This window comes from Teleopsis dalmanni, chromosome X (assembly GCF_002237135.1).
Source record: "Teleopsis dalmanni isolate 2A chromosome X, ASM223713v2, whole genome shotgun sequence".
Classification (NCBI taxonomy): Eukaryota; Metazoa; Arthropoda; class Insecta; order Diptera; family Diopsidae; genus Teleopsis; species Teleopsis dalmanni.
Window position 1 is genome coordinate 62913265 of NC_051848.1, and position 24642 is coordinate 62937906.

Below are 24642 nucleotides of genomic sequence, written 5' to 3' on the forward strand. Positions count from 1 at the left end.
CAATTAAAATAAAGTTAAGCGAAAAATGAATACATTAAAAAATTAATTATAAAATATTCAAATTGCTTAAAATTCACAATTAACAAAAAATAATATTATATTTCTAAATACTTCTTGAAATATATAACTTCATGTTCATTTTAATAAAAATTTGAATATATGGCCCAAAAAACTTCCAACTGTAACAGCAAACGTATAAAGTAATTAATTACATTTTTTTTGTGGAGTGTTTTTATAGTTCCTATGTAATCTGTAAATTTTTTTGAGAGGGATCTTGGTAATTTTTTTCTTGTACTTCATTTTACATTTTTTACTTTGTAAGATTTTGAACATATCTATTACATTATTCCAATGGAATAGCTAATCACCCAATTTTCGTTGCCTAACCAATGATTTGATACAGTACTAACAATTTTTGTCTTATACGCAGCTTACATTGTGAGATTAAAAGTAGATGAATGCAATAATCGAGATTAAAGTACTAATCTTGTTGTTTAATATTAGATTTCCCATACAAAAGTTAATCTCCTTTTGGTGGAGATTAATTTTTTATCGCCTTTTAGAAATGGTAATTATTTTCCTACGCAACTCTGCAAATGGCTTAATATCGTAGATTTTTTTACGATCTTAGAAAAATTGGAAAAATGTCAAAATCTATTCAAAACAAACAAATTTGAAAATGTCGATTTGAAAATGTTTATTAAAAATGTAAATTTTAATAAATTTGTTTAATAATAGTTTTGTACATATTAATAACTAAAACTTGTTAAATTATGTTGTAAGACTATTTATTAAATTTATATTATAATTTTTTTATATAAAATTGTAATTAAACTTTTAATTATTTACAGAAATTTATCAAACACATGAGACAAAACACAAGAGATACGTCAAAATCAATCTCCAATGTATAATGTAAATGGTGAAGATCAAAAATACAGATCAACTTAATCTCGTTCTCTTAATCTAACAATAGGCCTTTTCGGCGATTCGCAAGTAACGCCTATACGCGTTAAGCGAGATATTGGCATCACTGTTACAATCTGTCAAATATTATGTTTTCGCAAAAAGCAAATCTTGCATATGTGCACATAATACAAGCGAATTAAATTTTGTATAAAAACAAATAAAACTGTATTAAAAATTAAAATCAATAATGGATCAAAAGCAATGTTAAGAATGCAGAAGATTTTGAAATTTGCCTTTACAACAAATTTATAATAGTTAAGAATATGTATGCTTTAATAAGTATTAACTTGTAAGCAACTAATAAGTTAAAAATTTTTAACCGCTTTCCAATTATACTTTCTTCACGAATTTCTAAAAATTTGTGTATATATTTATATCAATATATTTAAAATATTTATTTTCCACAATTTTATATATTTTTAAAATATTTCATTTTCAAAATTTTTAAATTTGTGAACTTTTTTAATTTTGCTTCAATTTTGGAATAATTTTTGAAATTTCCAATGAAGGTTCACAATAGTGAAATGCTTAAATGATTTTAACAAATGACTGGAGTTCTAACGATATTTCTAGTGAATATTCACGATAGACTGATTTTTGTATTTGGCTGCACTAAAACTTAAGACGTCAAAATTTTGCGAGTGAAACCTACATCTAAAGATTTGAAGAGATTTGAATTGTTGTTGCTTCATATGTTTCCTTTCTTAATATGCGAGTATGTTTTTGCTACTCTGAAAGAAAAAAAAACGGTCACTTTACAATTAAGTGCTTACATGAAGTACGTAGTGTTGTTGTTTTGAGTACATTTAAGCACCTTTCAGCAAGCAACTTGTTGTTATTCGCCACACTTAAAAACTGTCGAAAGCAACTAATATTACATAAAAGGTGTATTTCTTTGACATAAATTCTCCAATTATACAACTTTTGATGCTTAAGAATAACTTAGCATCACTGTCTAACACATGACAAGTAAAAAAAAATTCAAACAAATTTGCGGTTGAATTTTATAAAAACGTTTTTTATATAAATATACATATTAGCAATACGGTGGAGATTAAAAATGCAGATTAACTTGATTTCTTTCTCTTATACTGCATATACATTAGGACTTTTCGGTGGCTCGCAAGTATAGCAAAAAACAGCAAGTTGCTGGTCTATACTGGCCGAAATGTACACAAAACAACAACACTATTTTCTATACCTCGGCCAGTAATTGTATACTGGCCACACACTTTGGTCAGTTAAGAAAAAGTGTTACAAACGCAATAAGCAAACTATTGTGAATATTTATTGGAAACTCCAATGAATATTGCAATTATATGTCAAAAATCATGTGTAAACAAAAATTCAAACAAAATTTAAAAATTTCATAAATTTGAAAAATAGGAAAAAAGAAATTTCTTGGAAATTGAAATAGTGATTTTGTAAATAATTCTCACTAATACTATATTCAGACAGTCAAATTTCCTTAATTTCGTAAAAATGTCTTGTGTTTATACTGTCCCAAATTAAAGAAATCATGTGTTTTGTTTACAAAACGAATGTTAAAACTTACTTCCTTCAAACACCTATTGTATCTGGGATATTTTAAAAGTTGACTAATAAACTATAACTACAAAGAACAGTATTCAGTAATTTTATTAGCTTTAGTAGATTTCAGCTATGTGAATCATTATTTTTCACTATATTTTAAATTAACAACAGTTAAAACAACATGTTTTATTAAAGCCAACTGTCATTAATATTTATTTAAAAAGAATGTCACTTTTTTGTTATTTCAATTTTACCTTTTGATTAAAATTTACCTTACACATAGTTGCACTGGAAATGTCCCTTAATTTCAGTTTTCGTTTCAACGAAATTAAGTCCATTTTCCTTAATTCCGTTCTAACTATAAAACTGAATTTTGTATAGAAAAAACAACTTAATTTCGCTAAAACGAAGATGAAATTAAGATTTTTGCGAAATTAAGGTGTGTCTAAAAATAGTATTCCTTTAAGGAAATATAACAAAATTACTACTACGTTCGGCAATTTCATTTATGATCGTAATTACAAAAACAAATATAAAAAACAAAATTAAATTATATTAAGAATTTTCTGTGGACAAAGTGGCCGTAAGGCGCTATATTATAATACTGATTATAAATAAATTCTTGTGCTGTGCGTATATATTTTGTTTATATATATTTTTGTTTTTTTTTTGTCCTTTTTTAAGTATCTACGTGTTTCAAATCACATTTCGAATACTTTTTACATTACGGATATTCAGGATATCTATGCATCGTTGAATGTGTATCATCGAAAACTCAAATAATCGTGAATACACTTTGCGTATATTAGTTTTGAAAATTTTTAGAACAGCTGATTTTTGTTTATGTATTTATTTACTTGTAAATTAAAACTCATTATTGGACCTTATTATTGGTTCACTTTTTGTTCTCACATTTCCGAATATTTTTGGCCAGCAGCTCCGACCATGTTGGACGTAAAATAAATCAAACAATTGCACAAAGTCACAGAATTAAAAAATAAGAAAATCAAAAAAAACTTGACTGTTTCGCTAAAGCATTGCACAGCGAACAATAAAAAAAGTAGTATCATTCACAATAGAGTGTTGGAAATCAAATATGCAAGAGGTAATTGGTGTTGAAAATATGGTCTTGAATATTGTCTTGCAAATCAAGTGCAAAATTATAAAGAAGGGAATTGTCTTTGTAAAATCTAATAATATTGCACATGCAACGATGCACAGACATCCTGAATACCCTTATTATATATATCTTGCTGGCTACCAATTCCTTTCTATTCAAATGCATAACACAAAAAGTACGTAGACTAGTGTATTAAATTAGAATTTTTGACATCCTGAATTCCCTTACTATATATATCTTGCTGGCTACCAATTCCTTTCTATTCAAATAAATGCATGACACAAAAAGTATGTAGACTAGTGTATTAAATTAGAATTTTGATTTTTAAATCGCACAGAAAGCACACTAAGATATTTATAACCTTTAACATTATGTATTTTTCGATTGTTGATCACACAAAAATCTAAAATTCTTTGATCATATGTTGCTCCCCTGTCTTCGTTTTGTTACGCTTCTTTAGATAAGCTTCTAATCACTGCTTCCTGTAAGTAACTCTCTAAAGACAACAGATTAGTTGTAGTCGGATTGTTCCATCGATTGGTTTCTTATTCGCAGCTTCAGTTTATTCAGTGCGAGCTGTCTTAGGTTGTGTAGCTAACAAATAATTTCGGGAAAATAATTGTGTGAGTTTAAGGTGTTATCAAGCTTATATATAAAGAGTGAAGACTCTACTGAAAAGATACTATAATACCCGTTTAATAATAGAAGTGCGTAAAAGTTTTAGTTATGTAGGAAAGAACAGAAATGATTAAAAATTTGGATTATTACTACTAAACTAAAATTACTAAATAAGAATAGTTACCAGTTAATTTTTTTTAATAATATTGTTTATGTTTAAAAACGACTATGTTAACGAAAATAAAAACTTGTTCCTTGGTTTTTTATTTTTATATTTAATTTATTTTATATTATTATTTTCTACATATATAAATATTTTCGTAAAACGTAAAAGGTTGCTTTTTATACAGGAACCGTGTTTTGCTAATATATTTGGCTAAATAAACAATAAAAATATATGTTATCATTAATTATAATATTAACAAACTGCCTTCTACTGATTTTAACACTGTTGTCTTTCCTGTTAATTGTACGGTTAATATACTTCAGTTTGTGTAAGCTTTCCAGTGTTAATTTTTTGTAATCTATATTTGTAGAAAGGGTATGATTTTCTAGAGAAAAGTGTAAAATAGGTATATCAGGTTTGTTAAAATATATCTAATGGACTGAAGCAAAAATAAACCAAATATATTTTTGATCAACTTGACAAGCTGAGTTCATTTAGCCCTTTGTCCGTCTGTCTCTCTCAATTTTTCAGCTATTCGAATAAAACTTGGGTTGCATATTTTTCGAAAGCGGATTCTGATCGTTCGTCAGATTGTTCAATTTTCGGTTAAAATATTTAGTCTATGCAGACTTTCCAGTGTTAATGTTTTGTTGGGGAGTGGAGTTTAGCTTATCTATAATTTTTTGCCCTTTACTCAAAAAAGTGTGACCCATTGAACCAAATGTCATGGACCAAATAAAGTATATATATTTTTAATCAATGAGTTTAATGAGTTTATTAACTAAGTTTATTAAGCTCTGTCCGTCCTCTCCGTCGGTCTGTTTAATTCCAAACTAAACTTTCAGTTTTTTAACTATTCGAATTATACTTATATGCTTTTCGCACTATATCCTATAGCTGGCATATAATCTGAATAATCGAATATGATTTTTTTTCGTTTTTAATTTATTTCATTTTGTATTCATATAAGAGAATATATAAAATTTTATTAATAACGGTTCAAATTTATATACAGCTGGTTTTTATACGAACAGGGTTTTTATTATTTTTCGAAAAGACTATTAAAACTAAAACAAGTTTTCGTGTCGAGATTTTGGTCTCAATTAAAAGAAATAATAGAACAAATATCCACGCCAAAAGTTTCTTCAGCTCTTAATAGTAATATTATATACATATGATATTATAATGGTATTATATTTCAATAATATATTATTTATAAATAAAAGTATATGTAGATTCAGAATTCTGTGTAAAGGGTGTCTAAGCTTCGGCAAAGTCAAAGCTAATACCTTTACTTTTAATAATTAATTTCTGCTCAATGTTGACGTAATGCTGTGGTTCCCCTCTATGGTCTCATGTTTTGGTGTGTGTTTACGTGTGGACGTTTTGTTTTTCTAAAACATGTTTATTTGCTTGATAGTCTACCAAATACACTATATTAGGCTCTTGTTGATGATTACATGCAACATGTACCAGGCTTGAAGAAAGACTAAAAAGTGAGCATATCGTTTGATCTTTTTTTTGATTATTAGGTTGGGGGCTTTCGAATTCTGGTCTGGAGATTTATTGTGTGGCATTTATGACTTAAAATATTTGTCTAAGCACAATATCCGACTTTATCGATTATTATTTCTCTATATGGTATAAAGTAAAAACCTTGTATATATTTCTTTTGTTTGTTCATCATAGCCAGGTATGCTCCCAGCATGTGTTTTGTAGTCTCATTATCTGTTGATTCTTTGATTGTTATTTTTTAACAATTAGCATGGTTTGATTCTTAAAAGAATAACATGTAATATATAATAACACAGTTAAAAATTTTGATAATACTTTATCCTCTATATAGGGAATATTTAAGATTCGGCAAAGGCAAAGGTAACTACTTTACTTGGTTCTTTTTCATTAGTGGACATGTTTTTGACTATCTCATATAATAACTAATTGTTTAAGGTGTTGAGTAAGAGTTCCACGAAAATGAATTCAAATTTATATTAAATTTTTTTTTTAATCTTTTATTTTAATTAATTTCTTTGTCTACCTTTTCTTAGAGAATAAAGGTTTTAAAATGTTGCAAAAGACATTCATTGCTTTGGGAATACTATTTATTGTCGCCTGTCAAGGTCAAGACATTCAACTTACCAATCTTATTAACAATATTTTTAAGAATGACAGTGCTTTTCCACCTATGCCTACAAAAGTAACTGTGCTAAATCCAGTACCAACAGTAAATAGAAATGAACCCCCAAATCCTACTCCCGTAGAACCAATTCCAGAAACTAGCAAGTACAAATCATGTGGTGTGAATCGGGAATGTGTTCCTCGGTTTCTATGTAACAATGGTGCAATTATTGAAGATGGTCTAGGTGTTATTGATATACGCATTGATAACGAATGCTCTTATTTGGAGGAGTGTTGTGATGTACCGGATAAGGTGAGTTCTAAACTTCTAAAAAAAAAAATTTCTGATATATTTTTATTTATTTGTAGACTGCAGTTCCCATTATAAATCCAGTGCCACCAGTGCAGCATGAAGGTTGTGGCTATCGAAATCCTATTGGTGTAGGTTATAAAATAGTTGGTGACAAAAATAATGAAGCTCAGTTTGGTGAATTTCCTTGGATGGTGGCAATATTGAAAAAAGAAGTAACACTTGATGAGACTCTAAATTTATATGAATGCGGTGGAGCAATTATTGCTCCAAATGTTATTTTAACTGCTGCTCACTGCGTACACACAAAAAAATCAGATACATTAGTTGTACGCGCTGGGGAATGGGACACACAACATACAACGGAAATACTACCCTATCAGGATAGATATGTTACCGAAATCATTGTTCATGAGGAATTTAACAAAGGTTCTCTTTATAATGACATTGCATTGCTTATTACGGAAACTCCTTTCGATTGGGAACAGAATATACGACCAGTATGTTTGCCTACTGCTAACATCAACTTTGATCATTCACGTTGTTTTGCAACGGGTTGGGGAAAGGATAAGTTCGGTCGCGAGGGGCAATATCAAGTGATACTTAAAAAAATTGATGTCCCTGTTGTTCCGAATAATCAATGTCAAAGTAATTTACGTTTAACACGCTTAGGCAATTATTTTCGTCTTCATAGCAGCTTTATATGTGCTGGTGGAGAAAAAGACAAGGATACATGTAAAGGTGATGGAGGTTCACCTTTAGTATGTCCAGTTGTTGGTGTTAAAGACCGTTATTATCAGGCTGGTATTGTTGCATGGGGCATTGGCTGTGGCGAGGAAAATATTCCTGGAGTTTATGCTAATATTCCATATCTACGTCAATGGATTGATTATCAATTATCCGAAATAGGCATTGATTTTAAATATTTCACGCCGTAAAAATATTAATATGAATAAAATATTTGTAAAAATAAATTATAAAAATTTTTCATTCTTTTGAGCTATATTGAAGAGCAAATAAATTACGGAATTAAATAATTTTGTTAAAAAAATAGATTTTGCATTAATGAAGATCTAAGATATTTGGAAAGTTCAAATTTAATTAGGTGCACATTATGGTGAAAATTTGCAAGTAACTGTTAAAAGACTATTCTATTCAGAAAAAATCACAGCATGATCTGTTATTTGAGCTGGAGTCCAACCAATCGCACGGTGCAAACTTTTTGAAAATTGGGATAATATAACACAAACTGTCAATTCTGACGGCATAAAATTGTAAATATGAATGTGGTAGATGAAAATGTAATCTACAGTAGTTTTGAAATGGCAGACTTAGTCTAGTTCCATATCGTGCTTTAATTTAGTGTTCCGTAAGAACCGATATAACCAAGTGAGGGAGGCTTTAATATTTGAATATTTATCATCATTGACATGGTTTATATACTCAGACCAATACAATATATATAATACCAATATTGATACATGATATCAGACCAAAAAGTGATCATACGTCAATATTAGTCTGTCACTAACAAGAACAGACATTGATCCTCCCGTGTTCTATTAAAGAGCCTCTATATCGCGCTAGCTCAAGTGTGTATTTGTTTCCTGATTTACTCGATCAGACCCAAACTGGAGTTTATTTTAGAGCTCTTGCTTAATAATTTAAATATTCTTTTACATTTATAAACTAACTTGAATGAGATGTAGACTACAGATTTAGTTTAGATTTCCTCATCTGGAAGTTTCAAAATTAGCTTTGAATTCTTCATCTGCATTTACAACTGAAGAACCGGTGGTTAGCAGGAAGATACAGACATGATAAAATTATATTAATTACTCCAGAAGTGCCAGTCGTTATCTTTTACTTCGTTTTAATTCAATTTATTACCAAATCTTCTCTTCTGAGAGTACTAATGCATATCTAAACAAGGTTACATTTAATCTATTCTCTTGCAACTAAAGAACGGAATAGTTGATAGAATATGTATACAGAGAATAGCCATTTGTATTTGGCTAACGTCATGTAGCCATGACTACAAACTATCAATTGACATATCAAAATCATATCCCTTATGATAGCACTATGTTTTAATCTAAGATCTTTTCTGCTTTACATTTAAGTCAGATTATCGAAAAATCTAACAATTGGTATGGGTATTACGAGTAATGGACTTAAAATACTAGGTCCCAGTTAATTGCTTGTTGTTGCCTGGTCTTTGTGGCAGTGACTACAGAAATCAACATAATATCTAAAATACTTAATGTTACTTTTTGCATTAAATTAATCAGTTTTATTACAATTTAATTATTAATTTATCATTTATTATTTTTAATTTTTGTAGTTTGCAAATAAAAAAAATTGTTGCCTCTGAAAGTACCCGAGGTTACACTGTCTTCCTCTAATTATTAACATTTGGACTAGTGGCCAAATAAATTTTTTTCCATCTTTTTTTAATGTATTATTTTATTTTATTAGTTTTGATTTTACATATCCATCAAGAGTGTTAATATATAATATATATATAAATAAATATTCCACATATATATATATATATTTTTAAGTATGTATAAATGTAATTACGAAATATTCTCAGTAATGTATGTTAGTAATAATAGTTATAATGCATCGTGGGTTTATCTTCTTAAGATATATTAACTATAAATTTCTTTATATTTGTTACAATAAATTTTTTTATTTACGGTTATAATTTTTGTTTCGAATAAAATTGTAAAATTAAAATTATTTAAAATAAAATGTTATTTAGTGTTGATGAAATAATTTTAGCTAAGAGAATTTTAAAGACGAAAATAAAATTTTATTATATATATGGTTAGATATTTTTATGTATAAAATCGGAATAAATCAATCAATGTGTAGTTTTTAATTTTTTTTATAATTGATAGACTTTTCGATATAAAATATTCATAACAAAAGTTTTTTATTTAATATTCTTTATATATTTTTTTTAATTCAATCTTTCTAGATTGGCATTTATTATGCAACATAATTTTATAATATTAATAAACATTTTTAGTATCCAGCGTAACTTTTTGTTTTTATCTTTAATTTTAATTTTAATTTTAATTCTAATTTTTGATTTTTTTTTTAATTATAAATAAAATATGTGACGTTAAAAATAAATATTACATAAAGTATCAATTATAATATTATTTTATATATAAATCGTTAAATTATATTCAGTTAAGGTATTATCAATAAATATTAATAATTGTTTTATATTGAGTTTAATAGCATCAATAATCATTAAATCAATAACCATTTAATTTCTTAAATAATTTTTTTTATTATTATTTTTAATCATTTTTTATATATTGATTGCTTATTTTTATTTTCTCTTTGAAACAAATTTGAATTTAGCGAATTTTTATTATATTTCAATTTAGTGTGTAGTACTGGAAAATAGTTATTTTTTTTCAGATATAGAATAGATATAGACTATCTCTTCCAGTGCATATAGCGACATTTTAACTACTAAAACTGAGCTTCAGTTTCGATATTATCATTTCATTTGGCTTACGGTTAAGTATGAATTTATTTACAAAAAATGCTTCATGTTTGGTTTTTATTAATTAAAAACTATGTTGAACTTATTTTATTTTATTAATTATTTTTGAAATATTAGTGACATTTCACAATGTTAACATTTAATGTTAATATGTTTATAACTTTTGGATGAATATTAATTATAATAATTATAATATAATAATAGTTATTATCTTGTAATTGATTATTTCTTATAAAAAGCAATTTATCAATGTATCTAATAACTAAATGTAAGACGGGCCAGAGAGCATTACATATATTCGATATGCAAAAGTTTTCATATATAATAAAATTGTATACATTTTTACAGTGTACAGTTTTGCAGTACGATTTCGTAGTGTAGTTCGCCTGCAGGTGAAGTGCAATAAAATTTGCATTTTTAACAAGTGCGCTAAAAAGTGCAATTTTTTCCTTTTTGTCAATATTTGTTTCTTAATAATAGTTAATATTTTCGAAATTCATATTTTATGTAGCAAATAAAATTTTCTTTAATAACTGCTTTCAGTGGACTTTTTTTTAGAGAAAGGAGTGCAAGAAATTTTATTTGTGTGCTGTTTATAGTGCCCAGAAACCAATATACACCTTTTGAAATTTGCTTTAGGTTCCAACTTACTACCTTCCAATTTGATAATTTTATATTTTAATAATATTAATTTTTGAACGTAACAAATTTTGAATAAAATCATGATAATATTAAAAGAAGGACCAAGTTAATGTTATAAAAGAAATAATAATTGCATATACAATATTTAAACATACTCTGATATTTACTGCCACCCATCTTTGGTGTTCTTATTAATATTTCACCGACATTTCCATATATATAAATATATTTATAAATAGATATACAAATACATATATAAATAAATATATGAATATATATACAAATATATACACAAATGTAAATACACGTATAAATATAAATACATATATAAATATAAATACATATATAAATATAATTAGATATATAAATACATATTCAAATATATTTCACAAGTATAATATATATTACAAAGATAATAAATACATGATACAAATATAATATATAAACATATATGATAAATATATAATATAAATACATAATATAAATATATAATATAAACATATAATATAAATATATAATATAAATATATAATATAAATATATAATATAAATATATAATATAAACACAATACATAAATATATATGATAATTATATAACACAAATATAATATATAAATATAGTATATAAAGAGAATATATAAATATAATATATATAAATATAGTATATAAACATAACATATATATATAATATATAAATATAGTATATAAATAAAATATATAAATATAGCATATAAATATAATATATAAATATATATGATAAGTATATATGATAAATATATAATACAAATATAATATATATGTGAAACATTTATGTATTTGTACGAAAAATACCAAATACAATAAAAAATAAAAGTAATGTCATTAATAAATTTATATAAAAAAAATATAGAAACATACATATCATATTATAATTCATTAACAAAATAAAACATATTAAAAATTTGGTAAAAATAGAAAGTATAAATATATTTAATACACATAACATATCAAGTTAAAAAAATTATAATATAGAACTAAAATAATTAATAAATAAAATATGACAACAATATATTATTATAAATTAATATAAAAATTTTATATGTAAATATAAATTAATAATTTTACATCCATATACATATATGTATATAGAAATATTTGTAAAAAGAAAAATGCAAAACACAATAAATATATATATATATATTTGTTTTGTCATTATTATATAAAAAACTGAACTTTCTCGGATAAATTTAAAAAATTTTTTTTTCATCAATATGTCAAATAATTATATATTGATATATATAATATTATAAATAAATATGATATATATTTATAAACGTAAATACAACATAATAAATATAAACATAAATATAATTGTAAAAAATTAAAAGAAGAAAATATAAAAACTGTTGATATAATGATTTTATAAATGAAAGCAAAATATTTTAAATATTATTAAAACAATAATTATAAAATTTAAAGTATATAGGTCGGATCCTATTTACTCATTACTTTCCTTTAGTACTTTTGATTAAACGTGATGATAATGAAACCGATCAAATAAGTTAATGAATGTTGACCTTACAAATATTGAATATTAGATTTTCTGGCTTTAATTACAATTGTAATCTTATATAAATTATAATTATATATATAAATATATGTATAGGTATATACATATATAATGGAAGTTAAAGAAACGCTACTACAAATGCAACAACTTGAATAGTAGATTATTCAAATTAAAATACAATTATTTAGTATTTATTATACTAATAGTACTTAGATACTGTTATTAAAAGGTAGTATTTATGATTATAGCACAAATGAAATTTAGACTTCTTTGATAAGGTGTAATTGATGTCTTTGTATTCTAAAAATTGTTGTTTTAATTAATTTTCTCAATTAGTAGGGTCAGTAAACTTTGAAACCAATACTTCTTTTTTTTTTTAAATCTGGTTTTTTGTTAAAACTTAAAGAAAAACTCTCTAATAGTTTGGGTATAAAATTATTTACTTTATACACTGACATTTACACAGCTGATTGCTTCTCCTGATTGTGTGGAGAGTTGTAGTCCATTTCATTTGTAGATCACAAGTTTTCATCAAGTGGTTTTGGTTCAGAGGCTTAAGTCTTAGTTAGTCTTAATTAAGAACATGTTTAATAAAATTAATATAAATAGTGCTTTTCACATTTCAAATATATGGCAATGCCACTGACACGCCTTAAAATATTTGGCCATTTTTGCTCATAATAATAAATTTATGTTTGCAATTAGTTTCCCTAAATGAAAGTCGCCTTTCGATTAAAAATATACAAAATATACGATACAGGATAATACAACACTGTAAGATACAAAAATGATGCCACATAGAAAAGTTAGACAGACTTTGTATTCGCATTTGTACGAGTATGCAAGCATGTATATAAGCAATTTGTAAATATGTTAATATGTATGTAAATATGTATGCAATGTTGAATATGTGTTTTCTATATAACTTTGGGAAAGCTGCTTTACAATATATTGTAATATTTTTACTGATTTCTTAAAATTTATGCTTAATTGTTTATTACTGCGATTTGCCATTTGCCATTTGCTTTATAATTATATTATTCTGCACCGGCTGAACTGTCGGGTGTGATATTTGAATCGAGGCTAGCGCAGTCCGATTCTTGTTCTTGATTTTCTGAATAGTTGGCAGCTTCTTGTAGACGAATGAGCATATTTAGCTAGAGTAATAAAAAAAAACCATAAAGATTTAATTAGTTGTGTTACGAAGTTATATATCTATTTTTGTTGTTCCTTACCAGAGGATCCTGACTTTCGTTATTATTAGCTGCTACTCCTTCTAATCCAACATCCTCCGCATTGATTTGTCTTAATGGTGGCACTGAATCAGGTCCATACGGCCATGGATATGAATTACGAATGAAGGCGGAGGGATCATTCCATGCCCCACCGCGCCTTCCGTACAGTTGAACTCCTTCGCGCACTGCCTCAACCAGATATGGTGAAAGATGATAGTTCCAAATATCAGTAAACCAGATTTGTGAATTCTTTAAGTCGAGTGGGCATGTCAGAAATAGACGTGGTCCAATTGTCACATCACTAGAGCTATGAGTCTCTAAGAAACGGTTTATATGTTGCCAAACAGTTGGTAACCATGCCAAAACCGTTGCCAGTTCCGGTTGAGGATGTTGGGTTTGAAGTTCAAGTTGAAAAAGACGCCGTCGTAGAAAACGTCCCAAGAAACCTTTTACTGGCTCCATATGATTAGCAGTTAATACCTATCATATTAAAATTACAGATAAATAAAAGTTACCCACTTAATCATAATAAACAACACAAGTGCTTACCCATCTAAAATTATGATGCAGTTGCAAATTGGTGGTATTACAAGTAGCTTGGGACATAGTGCCAATTATACATGGAAGTTTTGCTGCAGGACCTGCGCTCAATAGACAAGAAAAAACTTCGCCAAGCGCCGAAGCGTGATGTAAATTGTCCAAAATAATCACAGAGGGCAATTCAGATGCACCATTTGCAATAGCTGCCTGCTCGGCAATATGGCCGAGGTATTGACGCAATTCCTTTGAGGATTTATGATCAACACTGAAAGAAAAATCAATTTTAATATAAAGAAATATAATTTTCTTTGAACAAACTCACTTAAATGTTGCAATAGCCTCTGATGGATTTCCTCGTCCAGAACGTGCTACCAAAAATTCGGCAAGACGACGTGCTAAATACGATTTACCCGTACCACTTGGTCCGCACAATATAAGTCGCCGATGTTCAGTTAATAAGCTAATATAACGGTGCACAATGCTTCTTGGTATTAAGCTATCAAATGCTAAACTGCCAACACCTTGCAAACATATGTATAGTGTACGCACGTTACCGATAATGTATCCGCACGGCAAAAGTTCTGGAAAACCCATTTCAGGGCCACGTTTTGCTTCGCCTAAATGATACGATGTAATGGAGTCAGTGTTCAGCCCTAAATTTGTGCCTGGATCAATACGCGATACGTAGTCCTTAAATGTCTTGCGCACAATATAATCCAAATTCTGCCAAGTCGTTTTTCCAGATATATAAGTATATGCTATGACAAACTCATTTGGACTAGCAGTTGGGAATGACATTCGCTCATTACTATCTTTATCTACGCTACTTGCCATGGAACTATTGGCGTAAAACTCATCAACTTCGAGCATTTCTTCGCAGTATTTGACGAATGATTCTGGTTGCCCCAAATAGCACGCTATTGCAATTTTCTTACCGTCTGTAACATCCGGTAGTTCTTCAACTGCAGTAGATATATGTGCTGGACTGGATATACCTTCAAGTGCAGGAGGAGGTGGCGTTAAATCGATGTGTGTAGTTGGACTTAGTGGCGGCGGTGGCGGCTCAGGTGCTGGTGCAGGTGGTATATTTTCTTCTTCAACTTCTTCGTCTAAACGTTTTGGTAATTCCATAGGTGGGCGTGAATTACCATCAGCTAAAGAATAACGGCGCGATTCACCGATAGAACCATTAGGACTTATCGCATTGCCTAGCGAGGCTTCTGAGCCTGCTAAAGAACGACTTGTTACCAACTTTTGTAAGCGTTCATTGTTTTGTTTAAGTGATAGCATCTCAGCACGCATTTTATTGACGGTTTCTTTGAGACTCTCAAGTTGTGAAGCAGAACTTAGAGCTTCAAGACGTATATCAGTCAATACCAAGTCTTTTTCTCTCAGTTGCTTCTTAAGGTCTTCAACAACTTGATGATCGTCATGTTCTATGGCATCAATGGGCTTTGCATTATCAATTAAAGTAACAGTCTTTGCTGGACTGCATTTTGTGGGTGAAGCTGGAATTGGTGGTGCTGGTTGTGTTGCAAGTGCAGACAAGCCCACTGGGTCACCATGTGCATGACCATTCACTTTAGATAAGCCTGAGTGAGGACCATGAGTACTATCACCATGGCCACTATGTGCCCCATGATGTCCTGTATGACGACTAGTTTTTGAAATTTTGGCATTGCGTGAAAAAGCTTTTGTAAACGAACTGCGTAACCAACCCTTCTTCTTCTTCTTATCCTGTGCTGAACAACCCGAACTAATAGAGTTCAATGAGCACATTGAGTCTGAACTGTGGTGACGTTGTATAGCACCATTATTGTTGTTGCCGACACTACCTGCTTGTTGTTGTTGTTGCTGATGCTGAACAACGCGACTCATATGCTGACCGGGTATGCATGGTGGTAAAGGTGGTGGCTTGTTGCCCAGTAAATCATTCTGATCTTGTCCCTGTGTTTGAACACCCATGCTTTGCATATGAGCTGTGGTCAATCCGGCTTGTATAGATTGCTTGCGAAGTAGTTCAATAGTTTGACGCATATCAGTGAGTTCACCATCTTTACGCTCAGCAGTTGCAGTTAATTGTTGTAAGCGTGAAGTCATGTTCGAGAGCGATTGTTCAAAAGCAGCAACTACATGAGCCTGAAAAAAAGAAAAGAAATTATTTGTTTAGTTTTTTCTAAATGTTTGAGGCTTTTTAAACATTTTTAGATAATACCAATACTAATAAATATATACCAACAAAATTTTTCTACTATAAAATATAATCTCTTTTTAATACAATTATTCATTTATAGGTGTAGTTTAGTATAAAACTATGCTTTTTCTCTACAATAACTTCAAAGCTTTTTTCGATATTTTGCTCCGTTTTTATTTACATTATTTAGTTACTAAACATTAGCATGAGTACTATAAGGTACTCATAAAATTTGCTGGGTGTATTGTCATTATTTGTTACACTCATTTTTTTGCTTAGTGAATTAAAATTTATGGTACATTATCATTATTGGCAGGACAACCGGTATACGTTCTTAGCTACATTCAAGCAATTTTCACTATCGATTATAATTGTGCACTAATTTTATCCAATACCCACGATTTTGAGTGCCCAGATCCACGCCGTTCTTTTAGTGTAGATGTGGTCTGCGTCGCAGTCTCTCAGCATATAAATTGCCAAAAAGGATTTTCTGAGCAGGGTCGTCGTCGAGCCTGTTAGTGCCTAAAACACTTTTAAGCCTTTGTACACTTACAGATGACGTTTGTCTTCCTGCATCCATTACATCATAGTCAATAATTTTAAGTAAAAAGTGTTTAGATACTCGTATTATCTACATTTATCTCTACTACAATATATGTTACATATTGCAGATATATTTAATTAATGAAATATGCATATATGTATTTATTACTTTTTATATATCCTAGATAAGAGATATCAAAATGATAGAATCAATGTTTTCAGATCTTCATATCTTCATGTAATACATCCATTGTATTCATGTTTCCAGTATCAATAGGCTTTGCTAGACGCTTTTTTTTTTGAGGACCTTGTCAAATATCAGGACCTTTTTCTAAGGCGCATTTGAAGCTTTGCTAAGATTCAATGTGATTTTTAAATGTCTGAGATTTTATAAAGTAAGACAATGGACTAATAGGACCCTAAGTTAGGAACTTACCCCAACTTAATTATTTTTTAATCCATTTTGCTGTATGAATCAGTGAGTTTGCATAGGAAATGCTAAAATTTTTTCGATGTTAACAAGTGAAAAACGTTCATTGAAATATTTCATTATTTATTTTTATTCTCAGAGTTATAAAAACAATATCTCATTTAGATGTGAACACAAGTATAATTTCCTGACTTTGCTCCGTAAGTAGCACATCTTTGCTGTGCTCTAACGTTATGCAAAGCGTGGAGTTTCAACTCCCAACTTTTCGCCAAATCTCTTTTTATACATATTGTTGATTTCTTAAAGGTTAAAAGTTGCTCAACATTCTACTAGCCGTTTTGAAAGCTGTTAGGTTAACCTTGGTTAGGCTTATTGGCGGGCCGTACTATTTGATGCTAAACGTGTTGAACTTGTATCATGACACAACAAAGTTTAATTTAAAACCAGTTACTCTCTAATATCAGACTAACTCACTACTAAGTTATACATATTATAACTGTTTCCGTCCTTCAACGGCCTGTTCTTAGTGTCGGCAACACAAAAATATTGCATGATAAAGTATCATCTGCATAGAGTATAATTTCGCTTGACACAGCATAACCTCAAAAGTCGGAAATAACTCACAATATAAAAGATGCATTGAAGCACCGAGGCACCGAGGCATCGAGGCATTGAGGCATTGAGGTGATGCGAATTGGCAACTTTGCTAGCTGTTACAAATTTTCTAATTACGATAATCATAGTATTTATGTTGCAAGAGGCAGCAACAATACAAAAAAAAAATGATTACAATGACGTCGCGTTCAGATGAAGTTGCGCTCAAACGAAGTCGTTGCAGCGCCAACTGCAATAGTGACCACGTTTTGGGGCCTCATCTGCACTAAAGAAACCCATGCCATAAATATTCGAAAGATATTTCATCTTATCGTATTCAGAGTTGATGGCTTCGGCGAACGCCTGGACAAAATGCGCTAGCAAGATAAATAGATAAATGCAGTCAAAGACAAATTGCACTTTCATAAAGCAACAACAGTGCCAGCAACATTGCCAACGGGAACGTGCATCACAATTGTAGTAACAAAAGTGTTGCTGCTTGTAACAATGCAATAATTTACTGCGATTACATTACATGGCGTTACTGCGTTACTGCGTTGCTTGTTGTGCTGATGTTGCTGATAAGAATCTATTTCACGTGGCATTGATTGTGCAACATGTTGTCGGTCAGCTCGGCCAGCTCTGCCGCTGAAATGTTGGTTTCCAATTTGGAATTTATTTATGTTTTTATTTCTAGAGAAAATAGCAATGAATAAGAAGAAAACAAATCTTAGGTTTTCCAGCACTTGCAACAACTTTTGACATAATGATAAAGTAGTGCATTGATGTTGCAACGATTTGTTGCAGCTTCAAAAACGCGTACGCAGTAACAACAATGGCAGTGAATATTGTGCAGCCATTGGTGTTAGTTACTAAATTTTTGATTAATACGTACTCATATTTAACTTATTTTCTTCTGAATTTTATTTTATATTTTATTTTTTTTGTTTTTTGTTTTTTGTTTATAGGTGGTAACTTTGTGGTTTGACGTTTTATGAAACGCCTTCGCTTTTTGCCAAAAACGTGACAGTTTAAATCCAACAACTCCTGGCGGCTAAAGCATGCAGCATTTTGTTGCACATTACGCGTTTTTCATAGACGACTACAAACATTATTTTTTAGTGTTTTAAGTTTTTGTTGCCATATGTCTAGAATATTAATTACAATAATTTTTACTGCGCTCTAGACCCTCATTGGTGCTATGTAGGCTCAGAAATGTCCGCAATCGTTTGTGAGAAGCATAAATTAACTGAGGATAATGAGTATGAATCATCGCAAATTATGCACTTAGTAGATTGAATGAAAAGAGTGTATATTATAATAAAGCAGTTAAAAGACAATAAATGTTGAGATGAAATTTAGTATTTTCATTTTATGTGAAATAATTGCGGAGCCTAATAGTCAAAATAATATTGAAGCAATAATAATGCTTAATAAGATCATATAATTATGTCACATCATGGACAGTTATTGTACTACAGGTTAATGAATTACATTATTAAAGGATATAAAACGTTATATCTTGAACTACATCAAAAAATAATGTTAATGTCATGATGTTTATACTTTTGTGCAATATATTAAATTCCTTTGACCCACTACAATTCATAGAAGTGGTTTTTAACTAGAAACCTACACACAATCGAGCCTGAACAATAAAACCAGATCTATGCAGTCACTATCCCGTCCACCCACAAGGACACAAACAACAAATAACCCTCCTAATTAAAACTAAATATAAAACAATTATCTACCTGTAATAAGTGTAAATAGTTCATAACTTGCATAGATGTTTTTTCTACTTGAAATCCTCTTGATGAAGACAAAAGCGAGTTTGCCGAAATATTTATAGAAAATATACTAAAACGTTCGAAATAAAAATTAAAGTCCAAAAAACAAAACAAAATAACTTTAGTTCTAATTAGAGTCTTAAGCAATTTTGGGAATTCGTAGAAACCATAGAGTTCCATTAACCCATACCTTGAAATTATGTTCAAAGCATTTGCAATGAAATAGTGTATATTAGTGCTGTTCACATTATTCGAAGTTTTTAAAAACCCGAAGTTCTTCGAATATTCGAATATTCGCATTTCAACGAAGTCTTCGAAGTTGGAAAAAACTTCGAAGTTTTTTTCAACTTCGAAGACTTCGTTTACTATTCGAATATGCGAATTCTTCGAATACTTCGTAAATTCGAATATGAACAGCACTAGTATATATACATATACATAACACATAATGATAGATATATGTATGCAAATTTTCTATATTAAATTTGATTTTAACGTCAGTTACGACGCATAGTGTGCCAAAACAGACATTAGCCGGTCAAAATTCGATATTTTCTGAACTAGTAGAGATATTGACCAGAAATTTATTTTTGAGATGGCCTTCCCTTTGAATCAAATTTGATTTGACAATCGGCCTACCGAAACCCCTTCAAATTTTGGTTGAAAAATTGGACATTGTCACATTTTTTTAGTTCTCTCAAAAACTATAATAGGTAGAAGGTTCAGTTTTGGTGCCAAAAAAAAAACGTATGTTATAATAAACATGCACCAATTATTTCACGGCATTCTGCCTAATACCACACCCAAAAAATCGTTCATCATCGTTAAAAAAAACTTTTTACCCTTATTAGACTATATACATTTATTACGTACATAACAAGACAACTTTATGCAAAATAATGGGCGTCATGACGGTACGAACTATTTTCTTGCTAGAAGAAATTATTGTATTTAATAGAGAGGTTTCGAACAATACTGAATTGCAATAATTCGAATTGGCTGATCATACAGCTGGTTCGAGTATTGTCAAATATTTATAATCAGTGGTCTTGAAATTATTTCATATATATTTCTTATATTTATTTATATTTCTTTTTCGTAAATAATTTTTTTAAGACTAGTAGTAGCAAGAAATTTTGGAATTTTTGGGAACAATATTTGGTGTCAAAGTGTCATCCTGTGGCCCTCACCAGATGTTGTCTTCTGCAAAAAACAATATTGACTCATATGTCTTAATATATTTTTTTTGCGTTATTTTGTTTTTTTTTTTCATGTTTATGACTATCTCTACTATTTTGCGAGCTTCCTTTGTCTATTAAAGTTTCATTTTATTTTCGCTTCATAAAGACATGAGGCTTACTAAAGCGACGTGACTGACAACATGACAAAGGCAGGTGTTGCATTTCTAATTAGAAGCCGTAACTTACCTAGTACACCAAAAGAATACTAGGAAGCACGATTTTAGCACCGAAGGAATTGGACGAAGAGTTTTTTCCATTTGATGGGAATACTAAGTTAATTTAAAATAAAAAATATCAAGACGTAAGTACATTCTGTCATTTTGTGAACAACAACGGAAACTCTCCAATATAGCAAGTAAAATTATTTCTTGCAAATTTACTGCAACAGAATTAAATTATTTTCCATATTAAAATGCAATCAATAAACAATACTCTAATTCGGTAATAGATATACGCCAATAGATTTGTCAGATTATGTGGGATATGATAATATCATTTGCTTAAGAGTTCTTAGTTACAAAATACAAATATCATTAGTTTTCCATCTAAAGTCACTTATCATTAAGTTTGAGCATCGCAACTATCTCTCACAAACTGGAAATACAGAGTTTGGAACACCAAACTGTTATCCATTTTGTGGCCTTCAATTAGCAACACTGTTTCAGTGAATTATGACAAACAGAATTGGCATTTAAGGTATCATCTATTTAGTTTAGTTTAAGGTTTGTCATTTTACAATATGACACGTTTAACAATCGCTGAACGTTGTAAAATTATATACACCTGCAATAAAATGTTGACTATGTTCGCATCGAATATCTTTAGTGTTGAGTCTGATTTTCCTTTTGTTGGATATATCCACGATATATATAAGTGATAGAGCTTTAATATTTTTTTGATATAAACTAGATATTAATATGGCTGGTATTGTCATTAAAGTCGGATGTATGTATATCAATTTTTTTCAGCATCGTCAAACTGTTGACATTATTTGAACAATTGTACCTGGTATTATTTTATTATATATAGCTTTGCATTCTTTACGATTACTTTATTTATTGGACGAAATGAATGAACCTTTAATTACATTAAAAACAATTGGTTATCAATGATATTAATCATATGAATATTCAGATTTTATAAATATCGAATTTGATTCATATGTAATTCCAACAAATGAATTAAATAGTAATAATTTTCGAATATTAGATGTAGATAACCGAGTTATTTTACTTATAAATTCTCAAATTCGAATTTTAATAACTGCCGCAGTTGTTATTCACTTTTGAACTATTCCAGCTCTTCGAGTAAAAATCGATGGAACACCTCTTGAAGATAGGAATATTGATTTTAATAGAATTGTGTGAATTTTATGGATGTATAATTTCATAAGCACTTTTTTTTTAGGCTTCGGTTAAGGATTATGTTTATGTGCACAATGCTGAAATTATGTAATCTTTTTAAACATACGTCACCAAGAACTATTGCTAACAATGTCCCAAGATTTCATCAAAAATGATCTCAAAGGGATTAATAGTTTGAGATGTGCCGAGTTGTACTAGAATTTATTTACAGGATATAATCCATCAGTGGGCATACGTTATAACTCTAACTATTTTGAAAGGGTTTAAGAGTTTAAATATGAAGTTTGAGTTAACATTGATATTATGTATTGCCAATTATTGAATATCTTCACAAAATGCCATTGCTTTTAACAAGGAACTACTGCCTTTATTTTTGGCAATAACAAATTTGAATGCATTATTTTAGGCGCTTTAAAGTCTGTTGTACTCCCAAATTTTCACCTTGCAGTGCCAACTCTTCCGAATACAATTATGCGAATTTTTTGTACGTGTTTAATAAATTTAAAGGACTCCCTTAACGCGCGAACAGTTAAAGTAATTCACAAAACCCCAAGTCCTTTGCAGGTGAAACCCAAAGAGGTATTTTATCAACACCACAAATGAAACCGCACATGTAGCAACAACATACCATTGAAGTCTGCAGCGAAAATGATTACAGATGAGTTTTTTCCCCGAACTATTAAAGATGGGGCAAGCATACTAGGCGTAAATGTATGCAGAAAATATTCATTCCGACGTTTACGTTCTCTGAAGGAAGTTCCCAAATATTGCAATTTGTTGTCGCATCACGTAAGCAACTTAACATAAAATTTGATTATAACTTGAGATACTTGTCTTACTTTGGAAAAATTCACTTCCCTACAAGCATACAAGCATTTTCACTTTTTCTCGTCTGGAAAAATGGGTCCTGCGGGAGTTTAAGCACAGACAAAGACGACAACTGAGAGACCATCATTGATAAGAGATATATTGCTGACTGTGAACAGGCGACAAAGTTCAGTTCCATAAAAACACAACACAATTAGCTGAGGTAAAGACATGTTTGGTTATATGGACTGGCGAACAGTTAGACAAATTGATAATGGAATGTTCTCTGCAAAGTAAAATTTTATGTGTTAGATAAATTGAACTGGAAAACATTACAGGTTGGAAAAAGTTGGCTTAAGTTGATTAAATATAAAGTTTTTTTCAAAGCATCAGCATCTAACAGCATCCGACTAGTTTTTTGTCTATAGTAGTTCACTGGGAAAATAAAATATATTCTTTAATGTCTAAGTTTTTAATTTCGGTGAAATTGAATTATTCTATGTTAACTAATAGAAAATTTAAGAATTCTTAGTAAAATAATCTCACATTCAAGGTACCGCCGCGTTGCAACATGAGATCTCTTTATAAAATGCAAGATTGGAACAGATATTCTGAGAATATTTATATTAACTTTTTTAATGTATACGAGTACTAAAAATAGTATTAAAAATATTATTATTACTTATTAATATAACCTATACTTCAGTTTTTCCGAAGTAAAACAATGTCTTGCTTTTTAATGTTTTTAAACTATTTTTCATGAAAAAAGTTATCTAAAATATTGTTAAAATAAAATAAAGCTTTGCGCAAATGTAATTATTATTATTATTAAATAATTTAAACAGCCATGATTCAAAAAAAAAGACAGGATCTTTCAGTAGCAGCTGTAATATTTTTATATAGCTGTAAATCTATTACTCTGTTAGTGATCTTATGACCATTTCATTAATCATTTAAATTGCAATCTGTTTTAAAAGTATTAAGAAAATGTCTTACTGGTATTTACAATAATTCTAAACTTACTTTATGCTAATCGCAATAACAATTTTAAGTCATATTTTAACTAAGGTTAAGTTAGTGAAATGTTCACTACGGTAGGACTATAAAATTCACTAAAAATTTTAGTGTTTGTGTTTGCATAGTGCTTTTAATGTAGTGTGAAATATGAGAGTACAGTTTCATGAAATAATACACTATGTTTTATATAGCACAGTTTTTTTTTTTGTTGCCAGTATAAGAGCATTAAAATAAAGATAATTGAAAAAAAATTTAAATTTTAGAGAGTTAATAGATGAATATATATGTACGTTTTAAAGTTGCACATATGCTGCCACACTTTAATCATTGTTAG

The 24642-nt window shown here is 29.2% G+C and overlaps 2 protein-coding genes across 5 annotated transcripts in view; one reads left to right on the plus strand and one right to left on the minus strand.

Moving 5' to 3' along the window:
* The first annotated feature begins 4155 nt into the window (after positions 1–4155).
* LOC119662290 (phenoloxidase-activating factor 2-like) lies at positions 4156–7772 on the plus strand. The gene is made up of 3 exons (XM_038071883.1): positions 4156–4245; positions 6455–6837; positions 6894–7772. Exons 2-3 carry the CDS (start codon positions 6472–6474, stop codon positions 7770–7772), a joined length of 1245 nt encoding a protein of 414 aa, XP_037927811.1. The 5' UTR covers positions 4156–4245; positions 6455–6471.
* A 5055-nt stretch (positions 7773–12827) lies between these two features.
* The window catches only part of LOC119689150 (protein sickie), a 221789-nt gene continuing 209974 nt past the window's right edge, over positions 12828–24642 (minus strand). For all 4 annotated transcript variants that reach the window (XM_038103910.1, XM_038103909.1, XM_038103912.1 and 1 more), the window contains 4 exons: positions 14651–16467; positions 14338–14593; positions 13789–14268; positions 12828–13710 (listed from right to left, as the gene is read on the minus strand). In XM_038103910.1, coding sequence (XP_037959838.1) covers positions 13591–13710; positions 13789–14268; positions 14338–14593; positions 14651–16467 — 2673 coding nt within the window. In that variant the 3' untranslated portion in view covers positions 12828–13590. The remainder of the gene's footprint in view (positions 13711–13788; positions 14269–14337; positions 14594–14650; positions 16468–24642) is intronic.